This window comes from Ceratotherium simum, chromosome 20 (assembly GCF_057802395.1).
Source record: "Ceratotherium simum simum isolate JZ-2026a chromosome 20, ASM5780239v1, whole genome shotgun sequence".
NCBI classification, from domain to species: domain Eukaryota; kingdom Metazoa; phylum Chordata; class Mammalia; order Perissodactyla; family Rhinocerotidae; genus Ceratotherium; species Ceratotherium simum.
The window spans coordinates 56,154,102-56,181,778 of record NC_141919.1 but is presented as its reverse complement, the minus strand read 5'-3'; the positions used below and the strand labels follow the sequence as shown (position 1 = coordinate 56,181,778).

General features: G+C 36.4%; 2 protein-coding genes across 5 annotated transcripts in view; one reads left to right on the top strand and one right to left on the bottom strand.

The window, feature by feature from the left end:
* CENPP (centromere protein P) overlaps window positions 1–27,677 on the top strand; it is a 211,349-nt gene that overhangs the window by 45,756 nt on the left and 137,916 nt on the right. The gene's annotated exons all lie outside the window — the stretch shown is intronic.
* On the bottom strand, window positions 2,966–19,875 carry OGN (osteoglycin). Its single transcript, XM_004442726.3, has 7 exons — window positions 19,755–19,875; window positions 18,499–18,747; window positions 16,350–16,443; window positions 10,016–10,174; window positions 7,818–8,020; window positions 5,656–5,751; window positions 2,966–4,844 (listed from the first exon to the last, which is right to left on the bottom strand). Exons 2-7 carry the CDS (start codon window positions 18,670–18,672, stop codon window positions 4,674–4,676), a joined length of 897 nt encoding a protein of 298 aa, XP_004442783.1. The 5' UTR covers window positions 18,673–18,747; window positions 19,755–19,875; the 3' UTR covers window positions 2,966–4,673.

Genomic DNA, 27,677 nt, shown 5'->3' with positions numbered 1-27,677 from the left:
TTTAATTATTGTATGTTTCAAGTTTAAATACTGAAGCCTGATTCTTGTAAAGTAATGCTTCTCAAGTCTGGTACAGGTACATGCAAAGACTTCTTTTTGTTCCCTTTGTTTGTTTTCTGGTGTAACTAGAATTATGTTTGGCTGAATTGTAATCCCCCAGGTCCTACTTAGTTGGATAGCATCAAATTATTGACAGCAGCGATCCACACAAAAACCAGTTCTGAAAAGAGTCAACATAAATAATGTCTGAAGGTTCAGGTTCCCTCAAAAGCCTAACCTGGTCATGACTATTGTTTTTATGACTGATACTAACTCACCTTTATTTTGGATTCTTTATCATCATCATCATCAGTATTTGCATTCTGTTTGGTTGAGCTGATAAAATCTGTCAGGCGTAGAATTTTCTTTAGAATGGAACATGCGGGTCCTGTACCTGTACCTGTTCTGTGGCCTCTTGAGGAGTTCTCGTGATTATGTTGTTTACTTGCAGTTGCTCTTGCGCCAGAATAATTAGATAGCTCTGCTTCACAATTGGTAAAATACACTGCTGACTGAGCAGTATGCTAGCAGTTATGGTAACGAATAACCTAGTATGGCCATTGACTGATACATTTGAATGAGTTGTGGGAAATGTGAGTGCCAGTCCCCATTTCCAAAGCTGATTTGCCTCTTGGTGCTTTCAAGGCAGGTGTGGAAGTCTAATTGGTGTATTTTTCCTATAGAGGATAGAGTGCTTCTCTGAGCTGGTCTTCACTGTGATAAGTTTACTAGAATGGAAAGAAACAGTCACATTTTGCATGTTGCAACCATCACCAATATCTGTCTCCAGAACTTTTTCATCATCTCAAACTGAACCTCTGTACCCATTAAGCACTAACTTGCCATTCCCTCCTCCTCCCAGCTCCTGGGAACCACCATTCTGTTTTTTGTTCCTGTGAATTTGACTATTCTAAGTACCTCATTTAAGTGGAATCATACAATATTTATCTGTTTTGCCTGGCTTATTTCACTTAGCATAATATCCTCAAGGTTCGTCCATGTTGTAGCATGTGTCAGAATTTCCTTCCTTTTTAAGGCTGAATACCATTCAATTTTGTGTATATACCACATTTTGTTTATCCATTCATTTATTGATGGACACTTGGGTTTTTTCCACCTTTCGGCTGTTGCGAATAATGCTTCTATGAACATTGGTGTACAAATATCTGAGTCCCTGCTTTCAGTTCTTTTAAGTATATACCTATAAGTGGAATTGCTGGATCATATAGTAATTCTATGTTTAATTTTTTGAAGAACCGCATATTTTTTTCCACAGGGGTTATACCATATTACATTCCCAGCAGCAATGCACAGCTTCCAATTTCTCCATATCCTTGTCAACATTTGTTATTTTCAGGGGGTTTTTTGTTTTTATTTATTTATTTCTTGGTAATAGCCAACCTAATGGGTGTGAGGTGGTATCTCATTGTGGTTTTGATTTATATTTCCATAATGATTAGTGATGTTGAGCATCTTTAATGTGCTTAATGGCCATTTATATATCTTCTTTGGAGAAATGTCTATTCAAGTCCTTTTCCTGTGTCTGAATTGGGTTATTTGTTTTTTTGTTGTTGTTGAGTTGTAGGAGTTCTTTACATATTCTAGATAATAATCTCTTATCAAATATATGATCAGCAAATATTTTCTCCCCTTCTCTGGATTGTCTTCATTCTCTTGATAGTGTTCTTTGATGCATAAGAGTTTTTAATTTTGAAGTCCAATTTATCTGGTTTTTCTTTTGTTGCCTGTGCTTTTGATGTCATATCCAGGAAACTGTCGCCAAATTCAATGTCATAAAGATTTTTCTCTTTTTCTTTCTAAGAGTTTTTAAATTTAGCTCTTAAGTTTAGGTGTTTGACCAGTTTGAGTTAATTTTTGTATACATTGTAAGCTAAAGGTCCAGCTTCATTCTTTTGCATGTGGATATCTGGTTTTCCCAGCACCATTTGTTGAAGAGACTGTCCTTTCCTTATTGAGTGGTCTTGGCACTTTTGTTGAAAATAATTTGACCATATACATAAAGGTTTATTTCTGGGCTCACTATTCTGTCCCATGGGTCTGTATGTCGGTCCTATGCAAGTACCATACTTTAGGTTAATGTCGCTTTGTAGTAAGTTTTGAAATGAGGAACTGTGAGTCCTTCAGTTTTGTTCTTCTTTACAAATTTGTTTGGGCTATTTGGAGTCTCTTGAGATTCCATATGAATTTTAGGATGAGTTTTTCTATTTCTTAATAAATTGTCGTTGGGACTTCGATAGAGATTGCATCAAAACTGTAGATTGCTTTGGATAGTATTGACATATTAACTATTCAGTCTTCCAATCCATGAACACAGAATGTCTTTCCATTTATGCGTGTCTTCTTTAGTTTCTTTCAGGAATGTTTGTAAGGGTAAATTATTTTTAATTTTAAGCCTCTATTTCTTTAATTTGCCATATCAAGAATGAAACAATACCTATTTAAGATAATGGAATCAGCGTATTTTTACTTTCTCTCGTTATTTTATTTGTGACTAAGGAGAAAAAAGATTGTCAGGTACCTATGTTCATATCTTCTTATCTAGAAGTCTCTAAATTATTTCTTTAAGATAATTCTATAATTCAGATTTTTTACCAGTGCCCTTCCTCTCCTAATTATTATTTTGTCTAAGCCACTGGCTTTTAAATTCTCTAAAATTTGAGAGTTATTTTACAGTGTTTTTTCTCTTTAAGTTTAATTATATAAAGAACATAGGAATACATTACTGTGTTTTTCTGACGTCTGGAATGTGAGAGAAGTCTCCTGACTGCTTTCCCAGTGTCAGTCCTACCTCTCGGCTCTCCTTTATCAAGTTTGTTTTTCCAGATAAAGTTACAGTTTATTTCCATTGATTTATTCAAGACTGTTATAGTTTAAAGATTCTATTTTTTAAAATAAAACAGAGCCCTTCTGTTTAAATGAACTTTATTTTGCACTTTATTGTATATTTAAATCAAATGTGCTCACTGTTATGCTAGGCACTTTGAAAGTACAAAGGGAGAATGTTCGGTGTGCTCGGTGAGCTTTCAGTCACAGAGAAGTGAGGCATGCACACAGAATAATGAGAAGGCAGTATAACAATATGATTATCAGTTACCAGAATAAAACATGTCAGTGCGTTAAGTGTTATAGTAGTAATTATGGTGGGCTTAAGAGAGCACAGATATTTTAATGAAAAGTTTCATCTTCGGGTCAACCATGACAAATTGGGGAAAATTTGAAAAATGGGAGGTTATTCTAGGTAGAATGACCTACTTGTTTCTGGAAAAAACAGAAGCAAATGCTTAAAAATATGAAAAAGTATTTGTTCTGGGAATAGTATAGAGAGACCAACTTGATTCTCATGTATAATTTATATTGGAAACAATGTCGGTAATTTTTCTATGCGCAGTTCAAACTCATGTCTCTAAAGCACTGATAATTTTGTATGTAACCTCAAAGCAATGTGGAGACTAAGACTTTTGAGTGGGGTTTGAGCAAGAGGAAAGTTATTTTAGGAACTTTAATCTGGCAGCATTGTGCCCTCATAAATCATCACTATTAGATGGAAAATGAATTCTCACCATTAAATGTATCAGTTAATCATGGGTCTTTAGAATATGTTACTCAGAAGCTTTCTTGTGAATATGTAGTCTGCATGAACATGGACATGTATGGGTGGGTGGGAAGGTGGTGTGCAACAACACCACAGAATTCAGTTTGTTTTCATGTCTTCCATTCAGACAGATTTATTGATGAGACTCTCATTCCTATAGTGTAAAAAAGAAAATATTTTGCAGCATCATATTTGAAAGCCTTTACAATGGAGAACTTTATGGCTATTTTCTGAAAAATAGGATGGACTTGCAGTTTTTCTTATAAGCATACTGATTTTGGTCTGCTTGACATAAAGTGTTTTATGGTAGGCTTTGAATGTTAATATTTAGATAAAAGAAATTTTTATACGGTTTTACTAAAGCCTTTAACTGTGTGACTACAAAGCAGAATAACTTTGAGCATTACTCTATTAGCTCTGTATCAGAGAGTAAAATTATACTTGATTTGGAAAGCTTTGCCTAGATAGGAGACTATACCCTATTTCTCAGGCTAAGTAAAAATATAATAGCTGCCTTAATAGAAAGAAAACAAAGTTCCTACTTCAAAATGAATAATATATGAATCATTAAAGAAAAATGGGAGATCATTGGAAATATTTAGCTTTTCAGAGTTTTTGGAGCCTCTGCCTTAAATGCTTTAGGGATCCAGTAAAGGCCAGGAAAGATAAACCATTGCAAGTTTCTTAGACTTATCCTCTCACTTCATTAGTAATGGAAATAATGTTTCTTAAATTTGAGTATTTATATAAAAACATACCTTTTAAATAGCATGCTGGTATAAACTACAAGGATTTTGTAATGGTATTTAAATATTTTCACATTACTTTGTTTTGAACTTAGAGACTCACTCTTACTTTTTACTTGTTATATTTAAGATTTTTGACCATCCTTGCTTAAAACATAAAATTCCTTCATAGTGAGATACAAAGTTAATATTAAACAAACATTTATGCTCCTTTAGACATTGTAGAGACAGATTACAAGTATGTATATGTTAGCTTATCTGCTGCATTGATGTGGTTAAAAGTATGACCCTACAGGCAATCTTTTTAAGCAGATAAAACTGTTGGGATGCTTTCCCAGGATGATGGGGTTGCCCTCCAAGCGTATCTCTTCAATGCGGTCCCGAATATAACGGGTATCATTGGCCTTGCAGAATGTGTCGTCTGTGATTGAGGTTATGTTGTTAAACTGGAAAATAAAAGGGAAAACTTTTTCAGAAATCCAAAATCAACTTTTTGTGTGCTGTGTAATGGGATCTCACAGAATATTCTTTTCTAAAAAGTGATTTTTAAAATAATTGTATATACTGTGTATGCTCATGGTAATAAAACCCTCTCTGTGCATCTGAACCCCTTGTCTACGGTGCTACTTTAGAAGAACAGACTTCTTGCTGTTACTCAGAGAAATATCATGTAACAGAAAGTTCTGAGTATAAGTAAGATTATACTACCTGGAAATAGTATCCTATTCTTGAGTGTGAACTCAAACTGGGTACTGTATCCTCAAATATTCTTTAAAGAAGTAAAAAGAACAAATGGGAATTCTTGTGATGCTGAAAGACCAGTTTTAATTTATTTTTATTCCCTCTTTTCTGTTACCTCAAGTTGATGTTGGACAATAAAGTCAACTGGAAAGTCTCCAAAAGCAAATGTTTACGGCTGTTTGGAGAAAGAAACATAAACCAGAGGTCTTAGTGTCCCCTACTTTCAAATCCATGTGTCAGATTAACTAGGTGATGCTAAGTGCACAGCTGGAAACAAACCCCACTCTAAGAGCAGACCTCACACCTAGTGTTGCTGGTCCTTTCGTGGTGCTCTGGACAGAACCTCGTGGTGCTCTGGACAGAACCGGGGCTTCCAGGCAGGAGAGCATTGAGCTAAATGTTAATACTTTTGATAGGCAAAATTTACATCTGAATAAGTGAGTTTCCTAATGCTTCTTAAGATGGACCCATAGTAATTTAAATTCAAGTCAGATATTGTGAAAGGAGCAATCATACCTGAAGATGAATTACACGCAGACTTTCTGGTAAATTAAGAGGCACAGATTCCAGGGCATTGTGATCCAAGTACAGGAAGGAGAGTTTATTCAGTTTCTGTAAGGAAAAGGTACTTTTGCTTGAGTGTCATTGAGATCAGTACATTTGGTCACAGGATTCACGCTATATACACACATATATGTACATAGGTATATGTATACATAGATATTGATATAGATACATATCAATACTATTAATTGTTGGTACGGTAGTTTTTTGGTTTTGGGGGGTGTTTTGGTTTCACAGGTAGTATATTTTGGTCCTGTACAAAGGGCAGTAGAGCCCTGCTGCATCCCTACATTTCTTTCCACTCATCTGACCTCTGAATGCCCAGCCAGGCCTGGCCTCAGCACTCATGCCAGCTTCTGGGTCCCTTTGAATTTGTCTTCGGAGCAGCTAATGAGGTCAGTCCCTGTGGAGGATTGAATTTGGGTCCTGGTGCTGCCGTAACCTCTCTTGAAGCTCCAGAATTTCCCATTTCAGCTCCACCAATTTGTAACGAAATGAATACTCCAAAGATATGTGTGTGTTTGTTAGTAAGGTGTTTCCCAAAGCAATTTATTAAATATTTAGGTAAGTATGACTTTTTTCCCCCTAAGGGCTCTATGTTACATTATTTATCATGATCAGTAACCCAATATTGTGTATAATTTTATAATATGACTTCAAGATGTAGTTTCTCCTGACATTAATTTTTTACCTTACCTTTGATATGCATCCTGTGGCAGAATTTGCTGATTTTGTTTCTTAAGAATTAATTTGCAGTTATTTTAATCCTTTCTTAAGGATCCTACCATCCACTATATGGGCACCAAGCTCCTGTCTTCCCCAGGGGGCCTCTTTACATGGGTTAGAGTAACCTGATTTTACCATTTGCTGTTGCAACCTAGGGCATTAAACAAAACTACAGAGGATTCCCTTGCCAACTTGTCATGAATCCCCTCTGTAATGCATGTGTAAATCCAAAATAGTCAAACATTCCTCTTGTGAAATGTTGATCAGTTCCTGTAGGTCTTTAACATGCCAGTTATTCAAAGGCTTACCAGCTCGAATTACATATCTTCAAATTACAAGGGTTTTTTGTTTGTTTTTAAAGTGAGTCCAGTTTTTAAAAGTCCCCTAAAAGTCCCTTTACTTCTGAGGAACTCTGATGTGTCTTTAGAATGTCCCTTAAAGTTGAAAAAGGATTCCTTAAATGTAAACAAAAAGAAAAGAAAAATGGAATTATTTTTACATTTTCTGACAGATTGTATGTTTGTGGACAGATTGTACATTTGTATGATTATCATAAACTTTATGGAAATTTGATAGTTTTAGGTGCTTCTAATAGGAGTTATCATTAGAAGCTACAATCCTTCCTTTTGAATGAGGTTGTCTGTTGCCAGCAGTAGCATGATTGTCTCATCCTCTTATCTGGAGTTCCTTCCAGGACTGGGAGTGAGGATATCAGAGCTATGAAGTGATGGGCTGAGGTGATTACTTCTCCACAGACCATGCATTTTGAGACAGCCTGGCTACCTAAATCAGGGTAGATCACCTTCCCTTTTTCTTGTACATATATTGTCTTGAATTACTAAATTAAGAAATGTATTTAATTTTTTACTATATACAGAATTTTGTATTAGGTGCCATCATGGAATTCAAAAGAGAGTCTACCTACAGAATTTTATAGTATAATACATTTAAGTATTAAAAGCAAAATTCAGTGTTTACTTTTAGAACTTTATTTTTTCTGACATTTGTAAATTACTAATATTGTAAGGAAAAAGAAACGTAGGAAGACTCCCATTTTGAGGTTTTGTACAGTCTTGTTGCCATGAGGGTGTGAACCATGTCTGTATAAATAAATATTTGCACGTGGTGCAAGTGAAAAAGATGGGACGCGGTGTAGTCCATGAAACAAGATAAAGGTTATATATTTTAAGTGAGGTACAGGCATAAGCTAGACTGAATGAGCCTAATGGTATGGCTATTTATTATGTAAATAATGTCTTCATTTATTAAATTACAATAGTTTTAAAATATAAAACAAAATTCTAGACCAAAGTTTCTCTTTCTTTTATCATGTTATCATTGGCTGTGTAAAACTGATATTGTGTTCAGTCATACTATAAAATACTTACTTTGAATGTATTTGCTTTGATTCCTCTACTCTTGATTTTGTTGTATTTTGCGTTAAATAAAGTAAGCTTGGGAGGAAGAACTGGAAGTTTCAATAGTTGATTTTCAGCTAGTGTAAGTTCTTCTAACAGAGAAAGTTTTGAGAAAGTACCGTCTTCAATATCTTCAATCAAATTTCCCGTAAAATCGAGTCTTTTTAAGTTGGCTTGAAAGAAAAATATACAAAAAATACACAAAAAATATGAAGTTAAATTCTTATTTGTGTAGACTGAAGAAAAGTATTTGTTGAACAGATCATTGAGACATCTTTTATTTTTCGTGTCTAGTGGAGTGTCTACAATTGGTAGCTCAGTGAGTTTTGTTGAATGAATACTGAGCATCTCCTCTGTGCTTGACACTGATGGCCTTTCTCCCTGGAGTCCTGGAATCTCAGGTTGGAATGGAAGAGTCCTTCCATTCTTCTCTGTTTGAATTCTCAGGATGCTCAGGCTGTTTTAAAGATATTCTTGTTGCAAATCATGGAAAATAAGCATTATATTTGATTGAATAGAATCATGTAAGTATTTTTGGATTTTTCGCAGGCGTGTTGCATTGTGATTGTGGATATGTTATCTTAATCTCTCTATGCCTTAATGCTTAACAACAGCAGACAAAAATATTCCCTAATTTGTTAAAGTGATGCAGACTGAGAGAGAGAGAAATTCAGTGTGTGCATGTGTCACTTCTGTCTGTCTGGGATGATTAGGAAATATAGTTGCTTCTCATTATTCCAGATAGTCATGTCTATAAAGTTGCTGAATTAGCAAATACAAAACTATTGCTCCCAGGGGAAACACAGGGTTAGGTTCCTTTGAGCCTCCGGTCACATTTTCATCAACCAATCGGTACAAAATTTTATGTGTTTCTTTTTAAAGGTATCTTATTTAGTATAACTGTTGATACATTAATATTGAACTCACAGCCATCAGCACTATAGCTCACACTTGAATGAAGATTACCTAACACACGTGTGTTCTCTGTAGGGCACATCACAGCCTTCTTACACTTCGAAATACCAGACAGCACTTCAACACTATGCATGGGGAGCATTTTAAACAGCAAAAAGCACAAAAATGTGGAAAATGTGGCACTAAGTAGACTGTGAACAGGATACTTGTTTACAGTATAAAAGCTAAAACAAAAGGGCAGGGCATTGCCTTCTTCGACCTCAGCTGGGAAACTCAGATTTTTTTGGCACTCTGCAGGTCTGCGAATGACCGTCAAAGTGTCGCAAGTATTGATTTTTGGGTTTCAAATAAATTTTAGCAAGTAGGTGAGTTTGAAAGTATGGAATCCACAGATATTGAGAAACAGCTGTACTTCAATCAGTTGGGAACTTCCAGTAGTAGCATGAATCCAGTTATGGTTAATCTTGTGTAGTGGGGCCAGCGTGCATTTCTTGGTATGCCGTTCTTCAGAAGCACTTGACAACATAGGAATCTAGAAAACTTATGAGGGATTAATGATCCAGGACTGTGACTTGGCACTGCAGAGGTGGGGGATTTTGGTGTACTCATGGCAATGCCCTAGGAGCAAGTTGTTGAAAGGTTTGATAGGACGCCAAAAGTCCAAGATTGTTAATGCCCTGGGAAGGAGTTAAATGCCACTGTTCTCAACACTGGCTCCATATTAGAATCATCTGAGGAGTCTGGTTGTTTTTAATGATGACGCCTGCGCTTCTCCCCCGACCTAACTTAGAACCTCTGGGGACTAGGGCCTGGTATCAATATTTTAAAAATACTTCCCTACATGTTTTTAATATGCAGCCAGATTTAGAACCATGAGTTAAAGTAAGGAAAAGCAGTTTCAATGCTTTTATACTGAAGGTAGAAGATAAAACATGTGGTTGGAGAAGCATCCTGATTGTATTGGTGCTGCTGACTGGCTGAGGCAAATGGATCATGAAGTATTGGGGTTGAGAAGACATAGTTGCCCGTATGTTAGACAGGCTGTCAGCATAGACACCAAAGTCACCAATAGAGAAAGATGACAGGGGAGATCTGAATGGAAAGGAGATTCACTAACAAACAAATGGATTTTTGTGAAGTATGGTGGATACTTAAATGCTCCAACAGTACTACCCTAGATATGATAGGCCACAAGCGCTAGAAACTTGTGTTTACATAATTTAATGCTAATCTCTTACTTAAAGTTAACTTACGTATGTCTGCAAAATCTTTGGCAGTTAGCTTTTTAATTTTGTTGAATCGTGCATAAAGATAGGCTGATTCCTTTGGCAACGGTGGGACAGCATCAATGTCCACTTCTTCACAGTAGACAGAGCCACTTAAACAAACACACAACAGGCACGTGGGCATTTCTAGATTGGGAAACAAAATCATAAAAATATAAACAGCAGCTTAAAAATATTTGGCCTCTAGTGGTAAATTTATTGCTATCATGAATGTTATTACTAATTTGAAAAGATATTTTACAGAATTACAGGTGATAGCAGGAAAGATATCATGGTCATGAAAGTTAGTGACCTATATTATAACTGATAATTCACCAGAATTTTAGAGTCTATAATCCACAATCTCTTTTATTCTCGTATCTGTTTTAGCAATGATCCCTTGATTGCTGAATTGACTGACAGTTACATTTCCTCATTTGAATACCAAAAAACATTCATAAAGCAGGACTTAAGATAAACACAAGCTTCGTTTATCACTTGGTATGGGAGAAACACATTTCAGATTGGTGACAGTAGCTAATGAGTTTAGAAACCACAAGTTAAATAAACAAACTATTAACTCAAAAGTAGAATCATCGTAGGCGCTGTTGGGATCCCATTGCACCCTATGTCATTTATTGCGTTTACTTGTCATGCCTCTTTCATCTCCTTCAACCTGGAACAGTTCCTTAGTCTCTGTTTTTCATACCTTTTACTTTTTTGAAAATTTTTGAATTTTTAAAAAATTTTGCTTTTCAGGGCATTTATTTTGCAGAGTCTTACAATTAGGGTTTGTCTGAGGTTCTTCATTTTTGGCAGGAATACCATGGAAATGATGTTGGGTCCTCAGTGCCATGTTTCAGGGAGCACACGGTATCTATTGTCCCATTCCTGAGGATGCTATCTTTGGTCACTTTGTTCAAGCCTGTCCGCCATGTTTCTTACTCTGTAAAGTTACTATTTTTCGCTTTCTAGTTAATAAGTATCTTCCAGAAAAGTATTTTGAGATTCTAACCATCTGGTTTGTCATCAAACTTTAACCCACTAGTTTTATCATCTGTTGATGGTTCTTACCTGAATCATTTATTGCTAGGATAGTTGCCAAATAGTAATTTTCTAATTCCATCATCCTTTCTACAAATATTTGTTAGTTGGCATTCTGGTGTAAGGTAGAATATTCCCTTCTTATTTATTTATTTCTGTCATTATGAACTGATGAATTCCTTATCCCATGGGTCATAATACGTTACCTCATATTTATTTTGATAATCAAATTGTCACAGATTAGCCAGTGAGAACTCTTGTAAGCTCTTTTTTATCCTGCCCCAACTTTTTTGTGGTTAAATGATATACAATAAGTTGCACATATTTAACTTGTATAATTTATAAATTTTTGACATACATATATACCCATGGAACCATTATTACAATTGAGATAATTAACATATGCATCACCCCCAAAAGTTTCTCATGCCCTTTTGTAATTCCTTTCTCCTAACCTTGTCTCCAAGCAACCCTGATCTGCTTTCTGTCATTATATGTTACTTTGCATTTTTCAGAATTTTATAACAAAAGAAATATACAGTATATACTCTTTTGTCTGGCTTCTTTTACTCTGCGTAGTTAGAGATTCATCTATTGTTGTGTATATCAGTAGTTCATTCCTTTTTATTACTGAGTAGTATTCCATTTTGTTAATATATATACACACAATATATACGATCATCTCTTATGGACATTTGTGTTGTTTCTAATTTTTGGCTATTTCAAAGAAAGCTGCTATGAATGTTTATGTACAAGTTTGTGTGGACTTAGTGAGTTCATTTCTCTTGGGTAAATACCTAAGAGTAGAATGGCTTGGTCTTATTATAGGTGTATATTTACCTTTTGAAGAAAGTCCCATACTGTTTTCCAAAGTGGTTGTGCCATGTTACATTCCCATCAGCAGTGCATCAGAGTTCCATTTGCTCCACCTCCTTGTCAACATTAGGTATGGTCGGACTTTTTAATTTTAGCCATTCAAGTAAGGTGTGTTGTAGTATCTCAAGTTTTGATTTGCATTTTCCTAATGACTAATGATGCTGAGCATCTTTTTATATACTTATTTGCCATCCACATATTTTCTTTACTGAAGTGTCTGTTCATATCTTTTGCCTATTTTTAAATGGATTTTTTGTATTATTATTATTATTGAATTATAAGAATGTATAATATAGATATAAGTCGTTTGTCAGATTTACGTTTTGCAAGTGTTTTCCTCCAGTCTGTGGCCTTTTTATTTTCTTCTCAACGTCTTTTGAAGAGCAAACATGTTTAATTTTTTTTTTCTTTTGTTTGCTGAGGAAGATTTGCCCTGAGCTAAACTGCATTGCCTATCTTTCTCTATTTTGTATGTGGGTTGCTGCCACAGCACGGCTGACAAGTGGTGTAGGTCCACGCCAGGATCCAAACCCACAGACCTGGGCCCTGAAGCGGAGCCTGCGAATTTAACCACTACGCCACAGGGCCGGCACAAACATTTTTAATTTTAATGAAGAACAATTGATTTTTTTTATAGTTCTTGCTGTTTGTGTTCTATTTAAGAAATCTTTTAACTTAGCGGTTAAGTGCACACGCTCCACTACTGGCGCCCTGGGTTCAGATCCCGGGCGCACACCGATGTACCGCTTCTCCGGCCATGCTGAGGCCGCGTCCCACATACAGCAACTAGAAGGATGTGCAACTATGACAGACGACTATCTACTGGGGCTTTAGGGGGGAAAAAAAAAAGGAGGAGGATTGGCAATAGATGTTAGCTCAGAGCCACTCTTCCTCAGCAAAAAGAGGAGGATTAGCACGGATGTTAGCTCAGGGCTGATCTTCCTCACAAAAAAAAAAAAAAAAGCGAGAAGAAATCTTTGTCAACCACTAAGTTTTTATCCTGTATTTCTTTTAAAAGTTGTATAGTTTAAGCTCTTTATATTTAGATATGGGGTCCATTTTGAGTTAATTTTTATGTATGGTGTCAGGAAGGGTCAAAGTTCATTTTTTTCCCCTATCACTATCTGATTCTTTCAGCACCATTTTTTGAAAAGATAATCCTTTCCCCATTGAATTGCATTGGCACCATTATGAAAAACCAGTTGACCATATTGTCTAAGTCTGTTTCTGGATTCTTCTGTTCCACTGATCTATTTGTTTATTTGTATGCTAATACCACAATGTCTTGATTCCTGTAGCTTTATAATAAGTCTTGGTATTAGGTAGTGTAAATCCTCCAACTTTATTCTTCCTCAGTGTTGTTATGACTGTTCTAGGTTCTTTGTATTTCCATATAAATTTTAGAATCAGCTTGTTAATTTCAGAAAGGCTGCTAGGATTTTAATTGGGATTGCATTGAATCTACAGACAAATTTGGGAAAAATTGACATCTAAAAATACTGAGTTTTCTGGTCCTTGGACACAAAATATTCATCTATATATTTAGGTCTTTAATTTCTCTCAGCATTGTTTTCTAGATTTCAGTGTTACAAGTCTTGTACATCTTTTACCTTTTGAAGAAAGTCTCAAACTATTTTCCAAAGTGGTCATGCCTGTATATTTTTTATATTATAATTAACTTTAAAAAAATTAAATGTTGCCATTATTCTTTGAGAACGTCCTTATTTTCTGTCATGGTAAGATGTCTCAGACATCTTTTTATGACATGATTTTATTTATAAATGTATTTATTTGTTTGCCTGTGTGACACATAACTGTGTTCTAAAATAAAATTTACACAAAAAACGTATCCTCAGAAAAGTGCCACTACCCTCCCACTGCAGCCCTCTCAGGTCCCATCTCCCCAGCTTTCCATTTCCCTGCCCCAAGCCAGAAATCAGCTATTTCTTCAAGGAGTACTGGTTCCTTTTAGTGGAGAATGGTATTTAGAAACCAAGATTTGGGTGTGGATATACTCACTGCTACTTGAGTCTCATTGCCTCTAGGCTCTTTCAGCAGAGAGAGCTAGGAAATATATGTATGTGTTGTCTTGCTCTCCATGTATATTACACATACATACACATGTATATGTGTATAGACATACATGTATATATACACCATATACTCATATATATACATAAATACACCATATGCATATGTACACATACACAGAGAGACCACATCTGTATCTATTTCTGTATCTGTACACAAACCATGAGTAGATGCTGTTTGTTTGCCTATGTGAAACATAACCTTGTTCTAAAATTAAATCTACGCAAAAAGTGTATTCTCAGAGAAGTGCTACTACCCTCCCCCCGCAGCCCTCCCAGGTCCCATCTGCCCACCTTTCCACCCCTGGTCCCATCCATAACCTGTGGGTAATTAGTCTCAGTTTTGTAATTACCCTTCTTGAGTTTCTTTTCACACAAATGAGCTGGTGCGTATATCTGTTATCATATGCCCTCCTTGCTTAGGTGACAGGCAGCACACTGAAGATACTCTTGGCGCTTTGATTTTTCACATGAGATGTTCTGGACATCACTCCATGTTCATTCATAGAGATCTTCCCCATTCGTTTTACAGCTGCATAGTGTTTCCTTGTGTGGATGGACTATACTTTATTCAACCACTCTTCAGTGTCTGGGCAATTAGATTGTTTTCAATATTTTGCAATTGCAAGCAGTACGTCAGTAATTTTGCATATGTATTTTCTTACTTGGGAGCTGTGTCTCTAGGGTAAATTCCTAGAAGTCAATTGCTATGTTACAAAGTAAATGCGTATTTAGTTTCATTTGATATTGCCAAATTCCTGTCCAAAAACGTTGTACCAATTTGCATTTCCACCAGCAATGTGTAAGATTGTCTGATACCCTAAAGCCTTGCCAATGGAATATATTAACATATTGTCACATTTTTAATTTTTGTCAATCAGCTAGGTTAAAAAATGGTATCTGAATATAATTTTAACTTGCATTTCTCTATGTGTGAGATTGAAGATCTTTTCAATGTTTAAGGGTCTTTTTTATATCATTTTGTGAAATGTCTTTATATCATTTGCCTGTTTTTCCAGTGTATTTTGGTCAATTTCTTTTTCCTGGATTTTTGCATATTCTTTATAAATTAGAGATATTAACTCTTTATCAGTGACATATGTTGCAGATATTTTTCTCAGTTTTCTGTTGTCTTTGACTTTATGATGTTTTTTGCCATGCAAAAGTTTCATTTTCTGGAGTCAAATTTATTGGTCTTTTCTGTTATCATCTCTAGATTCTGAAGCACTGCATGCCCTGGTTATCTTACAGTGTCTGTATGGTTCACTGTTTACAGTCAGACCTAGTGTGTGGGCAGTTTGTGTTTCTGTGTGAGGGGTGAATCTAATTGTGTCCTTTCAGTTGACAGCCCGTCATCCCAGCACTGTTTTTTTAAATTATGTACTGAATTTCTACATGTGTTTCTGGACTTTCTATTCTATTCATGCACCAGTATCACACTTGTTAAAGTATATTCTAATGTGCAGTACCTCTGGTTCCTGCAGATACCTGTCATTTTTCAGGGTTTCCCTGGCTATTTGTGCAGGTTTGATTTTCCATTTGAACTGGAGAATCAACCTTACCAGCTAAAACTTAAGAAGTTTACTGTTATAAATTTAGGGAGAGGTGATCTTTATGATATTGAGTCATCCTATCCAAGAGCAAGGGATGTCTTTCCATTTGGTCAAGTCTGTTTTTACTGTGATACTTTTCAAATTTCTTAAGATGTGTTTTTTCTTTTGGTCCATTTTAATTGTATTGTAGCAGTATAGAAATTAATGTGTGATTTTTTTTCATGTGTCGGGTGTGATAACGTTCTGTAATAGAGCAAGAATAAACCAAATAGATAGGAACTATTAAGTAGTACTTTGTAATTTGTTATAAGTTCTCTCTTGTTTTAATTGAAATGTGCATTATAATTGTTCATGTGTATAGCCGTCTCTCTTCTGTGAGTTTCTTGAAGGCAAGAATTACATTTTGTTTACCTTATCTTCAGGCTGTACATAGTATTTGCAAGTAATTGGTGTTTAATAAATCTTTCTTGAATTGATTTTATATAGATAGAGGCACACACTTTGTAGAAGTTCAACTTGGACTCAGTTTTGGTTGTTCTTGAATGTTCCTAGTCCGCGTTTCTCACTCCTAATGTGGGATGGCAAATGATGTGCACTCCCAGTATACCTGTTGACTTTATCATTGGAGATGAAATTCTACTGTTTGGATTTACTACATCCTGAGGCAATTTTTGATTACTATAAGGAATAAAGTTCCATTATAAACTATTTTTTAAAGCTCCTTTAAAAACAATTAGATGATAGAGTATTCATACTTACCATCATTTTCTTTCTTGGGGGTTAATGGTGTTACATTCTCGTCTTTTTGTAATTGAAGACTTTTCTCATCAGAAATTATCATAGTTTCTTTTTCCTATTGGAAAAATAAAAATTTATTATCAGGTGTGATAAAGTCTAATTTTAACTATAAAACTGAGGGATCACGGACAACATCTGTCTTGTCATAGTCACAGTGGCATTTCTTTTGTGCTCCATTAGGATTTTATGTGTAATTCCATTTCATCATTTATTAAGTTATAATGTAAATATTTGTTTAGCTTGTTTTCACTCCAGACTGTAAACTCCATGAGTAAAAGAACCAGGTCTTTTTTATTTTTCTATGTCCAGAAGCCAAACTCAGTGCTTCCTAAATGTTGACGTATTGAAATTCCAAATGGGAGCTAGGAGAGAATTCTCTGACTCGAAATGAAAGTTTTTCTGAGGTGAAGATAGTGTCTTGAGATCATCTTTATGTAGAGTAGCTCTTTTAATTATTCTTTATAGTTCTGTCTGAACTGAATTCCTGATGTCAGATTCTACCATGTTTAACAGGACTGAAGCACCAGTCATGTCGTCTGTGTGAAGCAGAGTAAGCTCTTTGGATCTCTTCCAGAAGTGACCCTTAATTACCCACCTGCCTCCATTAGGCGCTGGCCCTGGAGCCCTTTTATTGTTAGCTCTGGGGGAAATGGGTCTTTATCATTTACTCACTCTTTCCTATTCTGGGAGAGAACATTTTCTATTACACTAAAGTATGTTATATGAGGTCCTAGTCTTTCCACCCATTGGAAGCGTGTTCCACCTTTAGTCTCCGTCTTGACTCCTTCATTCTCTCGTGTGTTCTGGTTGAACAGCCCCTCCACTCTGCATTTGTATATTAAGCGCTGTTGAATTCTACTCCGCTTCACCAGTATCTTAGTCCACACATTTATAGTAACTTAGAGGGGCTTCTAAAGCAACATGTAGAGAAGTTCTTACTTCTTACTTTTTAGGGACCAGGGAATTTTGAAAGTGTTCCTTTAACTGATTGATAGATTCAAATCATCCATGTGAGCCAATAATTTATTGTTATGATGGGCCTCTTTTTTTTTAATTTGAAACTATGAGTAGTGATAACCTCTTTTTTTCTTAATGTTGGGCAAAAATAATACTAGCATATTAACTAAGTTCATTGAAAGAAACTGGTGTTAACATTGCTCATTGCGTTCTAAAAAAAAAGAAGCAGTTATAGCTGGTCACCCTTAAAATCTTTGCCATCTTATTTATAGTGGAGAAGAACTGTTGAAGCAATCAACATTGTTATATATTTGGCTGCATTTCTCATTTTCCATTGTGTGTGTGTGTGTGTGTGTGTGTGTGTGTGTGAGAGAGAGAGAGAGAGAAAAAGAGAGAGAGAGAGAGAGAGAGAGAGAAATAGGCAAGCAACAGATACTTGGGTGCTGTATTAACTTTTTCCTTACCCAGCGTTCATTTCTGTGTACTAAGAAAACCACAAGTAGTTACTTAGCTCATACAAGTGGAGTATGAAAGTCATCCTTGTAGTGTTAACTCAAAGACAATTACAGTGACTTGGTACAAATTGATTGATAGAGTCTAAATTCTTGAAACTGCTTGAAAAAGAAAGCCCCATATTAAGTCATTTTTCTTTTTTTGGTACTGTGTATAGTTGGCATATGTAAATTATTGTGAAATGCTATAGATAACAAAATAACCAGTATTTTCTATTTATTTCCTTGAACCACTTCTTCCTAAAATAATAAACCTTAAGCTGGTAATCCATCTTTATTTCTCCTAATACACATTTTTCCTAATTTTTTTTGAGGCAATATAATATGCAAATATAGGGCATTGTATAACATTACTTAACATATAAATCTCAACTGGTCAAGGTCATCTTAACGTTTAGTTTTCCTTAAATCTTATGTTTTGGTTGCTGTAGATACTGTTTGGTTACCATAGATTCTATTTATTAATTTGGGAGGCATACATACTTTAAAAATATAATCTTAGGGACAGTTATTTTGAAATTACTTTGACTCATTTAAAGTGGTTTTTCTTTCCCCTTATCAGACACATTCAGAAAAAACAAAAACATGCATTTAAATGGGCATCTATTTTAGAAGTTAAATTTAGAGTAGAAATAAATTACCTTATTATTTTTTCCATCCAGGTATTTATCCTCATAATCTTGGCTAGATAAGGTTTCTTCAAAATTATTTGTTCCATAATCATAGATAATGCGTGGGTCCTGCTGAGTTGGTGGCGCTGGCTTTATCAGAGGCACAAACAGTAACAGGAGAAGTGTTGACTGCAGAGTCTTCATTTTAGCGAAAACCAAGGTGACTGGAAGTTAATAAGCTAGTGGCCTGCTGACTCTGGGACAATACTCTCTTTTTCCCTGGAAATAAAAACGCAGACCTTAGAAGCAATATTTAAAAGCTTAGAGGACTTTTTGGCAGGATGTACGCAGTGGGGGCCAGAGAACAAATATTTAACCCTTAGTGATCTTTAATTAGATCCTAAAAGTTTTTATGTATCAGTGACATTCTGGAAAATAGTTTCAGGAAATGGTTTTATTTGTTTTCTGTCAAAAATCCAAGCAATGTTGATAATTTCAGTTTCTTAATAATTAGGTGCCCTAAACAAAGGTACTGTATGCAATTGAAATCTCCTTAGGATACCTGTAGTATATAAATAGTTAAAATGAAGACCCAAGATCCTGTCTCATGTGAGTTAAAAATATCATATTTCAACTTTACTACTTTATAAGAGCCCTTGATTTGCATTGGTATGAACAGAAACAAGTTCCAAGAAAAGTTTTAAAACTTTAACATTATGAAAAGTAGTCATTAACACTTACTTTTAGGTAGTACAGAATATAGGAAAAGCCATCATTTTAATTTTCTTAGTTTTGTAATTTTCATAGGTATCACTATTTTTAATCAATAGCGTTGCTTTTTAAATTTAAACTATGAAAAATGCAAAAATAGTATTGCAGACTAGAAAAAATAACTTTAATCAAGGATTTGAGGGAATGAAGTGGGAAGGATTCTTCCAGGCTCGCCAGTGGATTTTATCTGGTGGTGCACATTTCAGACTTTTTCTTAAGTAACTTCGAACAGAATCAACCAGTTGCTGGTGCTGCATCATAGTTCCCTGTTTACCAAAAATCAGTGGTTGAAAATTAAGAGTAACATGGTTTTGTGACTTTTGCGGCACCGTGTTCTTGCCTGCATGGATATTAAAGTTTATGCAATGATATACTAAAGTACTTGTTAAAAAGTAATTGTTCAAGGTAGCTGAAACTTAAAAAAATTAGAGATGGCCTTTACATTTATCAAGACTGTTAGAGGAGTCACATCTTAACAAACAATATTTAAAATAGTATGAGAAAAAAGAGCCTACCGTTGTAGCTGCTTTGAAGTTTTTGTGGTTTTCCTCAATAGATGTTCATGCCTGTGCATTAGCCCCAAGTGGGAGGGTGAATGAGGAAAGCTGTGGGTTGATTTCAAACTGCTGAACAGAATGTCAGGGCCCAACAGCTTTAAAAGCAGTTTCCATGTGTTAGAGATCTTGGCCAACATTCTTTCTCTGGGGTGAAATGTAGTGTGTTGTACGAGAGAACCACGCTTAAAATCTTTGTAACTGCTGTGCTCATTCTGCTCCTACGAGTTACTGCAAGCTCGTGTTATTTTTACTTTTACTGTGGTGTGATAAACACTAACGTTTTAGTGAATATTAGTTTATGAAGATGACATAGTTATAAAATCATGTTTTCATTTTAATGCTTTCCCAGCAGATAAAACATCTACATTTTGAATGAAATAAAATAGCAAACCAAAGCATAGTCTATGCTCTTAATTTTATGAGGAGTAAAAATATTGTTCTAATACTATAATTAGTTTATAGCCAAGAAATTTCCAATGTAAAAATTAGTTTTAGCATAAATTATTTTCCAGATAAATCATTTGGAGTCCCCCTCTTTATTTTAGTTACATATAACAAAAACCCAAGTGTGAGAATTAGCTTTTAAAAAATAAATTTGATTTATAATTTGGGTTTTGATAGTAAAAGATATTTTTGTTTGCTAAATGAAGGAAACTGTATTAAAATTATTTTAATATTAAATTTGAGTTTTAGAAGTTTAAGTGGTATTTTAGATAACTATATGAACACCTTTAAAGATTCATTTTTATTTTTATCACTCTTTGGTGCTATTAGCAATCAAGGTAACATTTCTTTCTCCTCTAAGCTAAAAAATTCAATAAATATGGATATGGATAGATATTTTATTAAAAAATAGAAAATGAAAGAATACTAATTTGTTCTTTTTTTCCATTCAAAGATGGCTTTAGAGCCTTTCAAATTAAAGCTTATATAAACTAAGATTTTTGAATATTCACATTTTATATGATTATGAATATTTTAAATTTACTTGTGATATTCTCTGGTTTGGGTTGATATAAATTGTCAATTTTATGGCTTTAAGGATACAATAAAACCTTTAAAGTCTTTGAAAATTAATAATGAAACAGCAGACGTTGATTTGTTCTACATTGTGTGGCAGGTTTAACAGGATGTTGAGAAGTGAACTGGATAGGTGTTAAATGTCAGATTTAAAGATTCTTAGAGATTCATAGTTTTACTAATGGTATATGCAGTTTGTACCACAGAAAATTATTTTGTGGATTATAACATCTTTCCTTGAAAAGTTATGACCAGTGAATACAGTTTTATTGGCATTCGCTCATTTAGTAGAATTCTGTTGAGCACCAGTTCTCTGTCAGAACTACAGACAAATAAGCTCAGACAAGCAAAACTCAGTTTCTCCCCTCAAGGAAGCTTGTAGTCTGTAAGTCAGCAGGAAGGGCACCAATCAAGCGACAGAACGCACGGTGGGACCTGCCACACAGAAATGCACGTGGGGTTCTGCAATAGCCTGGGAGAGGGTGAGGCCACGGAGGCTGCACCAAGCTGACTTGTGTAGAGAAGAGCGGCGGGGCAGAGGGCGAGGTGTTCTAGGAGGGGGAGCGGCACACAGGTGTGAGAAAATTTAAAATTAGTTGTATATGGCTGGAGCTCAAAGGGAGAGACAGAAGAGGTAAGGAAGTGGCACATGTTAAGAGATCAGAGGACTAGAGGTCAGGTTAAGGAGAGTCTTTTATACCTTGCTAAGGTGTTCGGGCTTTATTCTGTAGCCAGTGAGAGACCACTGAGAGATTTTTAAGGTAGTGAGTGACATGATCCTATTTTCATTTTAGAAATATCCCTCTAATGTTGCATTTCTGAAGAATACCACTGCTAGTCTGTTGCATTTGTTCTTTATTGTAAGTTTAGTGGCTTAAAATAACACACATTTATTATCTCACAGTTTCTGTGGGTCAGGAGTTTGGGCATGGCTTTGCTCGGTTCTGTGTTTCACGACCTCACCTGAAAGCCGCAATCAGTGTATTGTCTGAGGCTGCACCCTCCTTTCAAGAGTTGAGTAAGGGGAAGGATCTGTGTGTGAGCCCATGTGGCTATTGGCCACAGCTCCATGCAGAATGTGGAAGCAAGGGCCTCAGTTTCTTGCTGGATGTTGGCATAAGGCCACCCTCAGTTCCTTGCAATGTTACCTCCTCCACTGGGCAGCTTAAAACGTGGCAGTTTTCTTTTTCACAGCCAGAAAGGGAGATAGTCTCCAGTAAGATGGGCATTACAGTCTTTGTAGCAGTCACGCACACGTAATCGCAAATTACTGAGCCTCACTGTTCCGAGTTTTTACTGGGGCTTCGTTACATAGGCAACATCGATTGATTGGGTGTCCACGTGGTTGAACTCAGCCTCCAGGTCAACTGATACTGCATGACCCAGAGTCCCCATCCTAAATCACATGGTTGTCTTTCTGGCATGGCCAACCCAACCCTAAGACTATCAGATATGGCCAGTCCCACCCTAAGATCTGGTGAGATGCCCCTTCTCTAAACGAAAATATAGATTATCTCCTAGAAGCTGACGGCAAAGGCCAGACCTCTCTTTGGGGTCACATTCTTTACTACACAGTTCCCAGTATAAAATATGTTTGAAACTTAGGTTTTCTATTCCAGAAAGAAGTATTGTATCCTAGTATAAAGCTATTTAGCTTTTACTGCACAGTAGTGAAAGATGAAAACTGTCTAAGACTCAAGAGTGGGCATTTATCCAAAATTGAGAGAATTTTCTCTGTGGAGTTCTTTCTAGTGACCCTATTGTGTTATCCTTGGTGTTTTTGTGGAGTTTTGTATCTTTGACGTCCCAATGGACTGTTGGTTCTATCTCCTCAATTGTTTCTCAGGAGTGGGCAACCAAAAAATATGTCGAGTGGAATTGAGTTTTAGAATCAAGGGTTTTCTAGGAGGGATTTTTTTTTGGAGGTGGCTTAGTTGTACTGACTACCATATAACTACCAAGTGGATTGGCTTTCAAAAAACCCTACAAGCCAGAAGAGTCCTCTTCTGTCTTCATCTCCATCCTCTAACTTCGTTGGAAGTAGCATGATTTAGGAGTCAGAACACCTAAGCACTAGTTTTGCTCTGTCATTAACCTTTCCCTGATCTTAGGCAAGTTAACTTCTTTGTGCCTCAGTTTCTTTATCTGTTGGACTAGAATCTAGTTCCTATAGTTTCTCAACCTCAGCAGTATTGAAATTTTGGAGCAGATAATTCTTTGTGGTGGGACTGTCCTGTGCATTGTAGGACATTTAGCAGCATCCCTGTCCTCTGCCCACTAGATGCCGGTAACACTCCTCCACCTCTAATGCCCACCTGTCATGACAACCAAAATTGTCTCAAGACATTGTCAGATGTCCCCTGGAGGGCAGAATTGCCCCCATTGAGAAGCACTGCATTACCAGATATCTATAGACCCTTTTAAATCCAACATTCTAGGATTTTATGGAAAGTCTGTGGTTTGAATCTCCATCTGAAATCGCATGCTTATGCCTGAAGCCCAGTCATGTGCTCAAATGAGATAAAGATGAGAACCCAAGTACTTCCCAGACAAAAGGGTGAAATTTAAAGAGAGGTGAATTAGGACTCAATATAAGGAAGGGTTCATGTTAAAAATGTATCGTGAGTTTAATTTTTCTGAGTAGTACATATATCTCCATATAGTGAATTCTTAGCCTAAACATGTAAAAGTAATAAGACGTGTCCATGACACTGTGATATTTACCTGCTAGGCATAGTTCCTTGCTTCCGAGCTGTGTGATTCTGAGTAAAATGCCTACCTTCTCAGAGCCTCTGTTTCGTCTCCTGTAAATGGGAAGGTGGGGCTGTTGTGAGAACTAACCTGATGGTGTGTGGAAAGCAGGCCCCCTGGTGCTTGGCATACAGTTGTATTCCTCAGAGGCTGGCGCTGTCTTCATTGGTCTGGTGACCTGGAGCTTTTGACTGCCTTGCCTAAATGTAACTAAAAGCAGTTAAAAAAAGGAAAGAAAGCAGATGGAAAACAACAACAGAAAGTGAAGAAAAGGGCGACTCCAACCTGATGCAAGACTTGGGCAAGTAGAACTCCCCCACAATAAATTGTAGCTGCCTTGCAGTGCCTTGCACTGTAATGGATCCAGAGAAGACCGAAAAGTATTTATTTACTTACTTATTTAGGAAATTGGAACATATAAGAAACTTTGGATTTTTAGCTATTATGATTTAATTTTGTTTCCAGCTGCTGTTATACTTTATTTCCAAGATTTAGAAAAAATGGATTTGAAATCAGGAAACTGGGGTTTTGGTTCTAGCCATCTTTGGGTCATGTGAATTCTTTGCAGAAGTGAAAGTGTACAGAGGAGAGAAGGTTCATTTCTTCTGTTTTTCCCATGGAATTGGTTCAGTGTGTTGTACAATATGCATACCTCTGCATTTTAGTTTAGTGGTCCCAACTTGAGGAGTAAAGGGAAAATGTATGGTGTTTTAGGTAATATTTAAACACCAGCTAAACATTCTCAACCAGTATTATTGTGAGCAAATTTATGAAATATCCTTTATTTTTATTTCTTTATCCTTTATTTTTATTTTTATTTACAAACCCAGATTAGCCACGTAGCTAATATAACTAATACTTTGAAGTGTAACGAGGAAATAGATGAGTTTTCATCTTTTTCTTTCCTGTTGTAGTTATCAAATCAACTGATTTTGTCTGTAGCTCTGGAGGGTAACTGAGCAATCTTGATGTGCTAGTTGAAAAAGTACTTTATTCTTCAGTTTCTCCTAAGGAAAGCACTGGGGGTTATTTTTTTTGTTTTTAATGAGAAATATTTGGAGTGGGTATGAGTTCTTCAGGGCATTTTCAAATAACAGAGATGGTTGTTAACCTGCCTCCTCACTGGGCCCTGCAGCTGGAGGACATTTTGTGACATGTTGAAGTATACACATCTTTGGAGGGAGGAGCCAGAGCAGTTGACCTCTTCTTCCTAGTAGATGGGGAAGTTGCACCTTACTCTGGCCAGAGGAGCCAGGCTGAGTGCCTTGTGAGGGATGGGGGAAACCCTGCTCCCCTCCCTGGTAGGCCGTCTAGAGGTGCTTTGGAGAGCTGAACTATCAAATGGTGATGTGGAATATGTTTGTTGTGGTATATGATTTATATAGGGATCATATATAAATGATCCCTCTTGTCTCTTCCTATTGAAACTTGGTAAAGTCTCTCTTGGTCACTAAACTTTTGTACAAGTAGAATCTTGGAAGGAATCTTGGAAGGGCCCTGAGAGAGCACCGAGGTGTGCGAAGCACAGCTGGCATCTGGGGACACATAGATCCAGCAGGCTGCTGGGCTCGGCTTGCTGCAGTAATAGTTACTGCTTGTTGGATGCCTGTACCTGGCGTGCACTTTCTTAAATGCTGTTAGGTACACCATTTCTCTTTATCCTTATAACAGCCCTATGAGAACCACCTTCCTTGTTGAAATGCAGAAATGGAAGCTTCGAAAAGTTAGGTAATTGACTCCCAGTCAACTAGCTTAGTTAGAAGTGTGAAGTCAGGCTTCTACCCAGGCACAGCTGATTTCAAGTTCCTTGTTTGGAATTGCTAAATGGTGCAATTTTATTCTTTGCTAAGGCTGTCCTTTGAGGATTAAAATGTATTTTCTTTAATCAGTTTTTTTTGTTGTTAGTGCCATCCAGTCTATTCCAACTCCTGGCAACCCTGTGTATAGGAGGGCGGTGTTTTTGTGCCATCCTCTCACCTTCCTCGCTATAGCAGACAGGGCTTAATTTATCAGTTTAGGAGAAGATAAAAATAGAAGCTTCAGAATATTCTGAAAAATAGAAGCTTCAAAATATTCTGAAACTTGGAGGGTTTTTGTTTAAACTTTGCAAGAGGTGAAGTAATTCAGAATATTAACCTTGCCTTGGGAGCTTGTTTTCTCCACTGTTGACAGTTAGTTCCTACTCACACATCAAGATACCACCTCTTCCTTGAAGCATTCAACCGCTTCACCACATCCTGGCCAGAAGTGAAGTTAGGATATCTGCGTTCACATCGTCTTTCATAGTTACTGCCACTTTAGCATTTTATTTATTTCTTGTGTTAGAATGAGTTGTGTTTTTTGTTTGTTTGTTTGTTTGTTTGTTTTGGTGAGGAAGATTGCCCCTGAGCTAACATCTGTGCCCATTTTCTTCTACTTTGTATCTGGGATGCCGCCACAGCATGGCTGATGAGTGGTGTGTAGGTCCATGCCCAGGATCTGAACCCCGGGCCACCAAAGTGGAGTGTGCAAAGTGGGCACACTCCACTATGCCACCAGGCCGGCCCCCTAGAATGAATTGTTTGATCTTACTTCATTAAATTTTTTAATAATAGCTTTTTTGAAATAATTCACATCTTATACAATTTACTCTTTTAAAGTGTACAATTCAATAGTTTTTAGTGTTTTCAGACTTGTAAAACCATCACCACAATCAATTTTAGAAAGTTTTTATCACTCCAAAAAGAAACCCTCTACCCCTTATCAGTCACTCCCCACTTTCCCTCCATTCCTCTGCCCCCAACCCCAGGCAGCCAATAATCTTTCTGTCTCTGTAGATTTGCCTGTTCTGGACATTTCACATGGATGGAATCATAAATTATGTGGTCTTCTATGACTGGCTTTTCACTAGCATGATATCTCCATGATTCTTCCATGTTGTAGCATGTATCAGTACTTCATTCCTTCTTTTGGCTGAATAATATTCCATTGTATGGATAGACCACATTCTCTTTACCCCTTCATCAGCTGATGGACATTTGGGTGCTTTCCACTGTTTGGCTATTAATGGATAATGCTGCTATGAACATGTGTGTACATGTTTTTGTGTGAACATATGTTCAGTTCTTGTGGGTGTATATTTAGGAGTGGGATTGCTGGATCGTAGGTGACTCTAACTTTTGGAAGAACTGCCAAGACTGCTTTCCAAAGCAACTGCAGCGTTTGATGTCCCCACCAGTGGGGAGTGAGGGTTCCATTTTCTCCACCTTCACGCTAACACTCGTTGTTTGTCTGTTTGATTATAGCCATCCTGTGAGCATGAAGGGGTATCTCACTGTGGTTTTGATTTGAGTTTCTCTGATGGCTCCTCACTAAATTTTAAATTGTTTTAGGTAAGAACTAGTCTTATCCTTCTTATCTCCTAAAACTCCTATAGTATGTTCCACGTATTAGCTCATAATAAATGTTTAAATTTATAACCCTATTTTTAAAAATTTTAATAAAGGGGGAGGTAGTCCTTAAAATTTTTTTACCTCTGTTGAAAGTGTGCTTTGCCCACATCACTAGCATTTTGCTCAGACCTTTCCCCTCACACCTATATCTTACAGTGACACGGGTGCACATAGGTACTGCGTTTCTTGACCTCTCATTGCTGAGCCATACCTACCAAATGACTTGATGACTGTAAATTAAATGAATGAACAAATGTTGTTCATGTTTATTCTGGATTGTTGAGCTTGTCCCTGGGGACAGGTGGGTGTTCTGTTTCTGCTTAATGCTAATAACCTACTCAAAGATATAAAGAGCATTAGAGACTTCATTTTAAACTGTCATCTCCAGAAAAATAAAGACTCACAACTTGAAAACTGCTTCTAAAATATAGTTTTACTCGTCTGGTCTTTCCATATTGTCCAAATTGTTACGCTTGTTCTTTGCCTTCCCTGTATGGGCAGCCCCAGGTTAGTGTTTATTCCTTATCTGAGGAATTCTGTGAGATGTCGGCCTGGTGAATCAAGACAGTTCATCACAGCAGTTAGATCATCTTCATTTTAAGGCATACTGAAGATACTTCAAAGTGATAGATTAAATAATATGCGATTTTTAAGGTTTTAAAGAAGATATCACAGCCTG

What these genes read in the sequence shown, in the direction of transcription:
- OGN (XM_004442726.3), bottom strand. Translation starts at nt 18,672, where the DNA reads ATGAAGACTCTGCAGTCAACACTTCTCCTGTTACTGTTTGTGCCTCTG. An exon ending in TGGATGGAAAAAATAATAAG is followed by an intron (nt 16,444 to 18,498) that starts GTAATTTATTTC and finishes TTTTTCCAATAG; the next exon opens with GAAAAAGAAACTATGATAAT. An exon ending in TGCGTGTAATTCATCTTCAG is followed by an intron (nt 4,845 to 5,655) that starts GTATGATTGCTC and finishes TTTATTTTCCAG; the next exon opens with TTTAACAACATAACCTCAAT.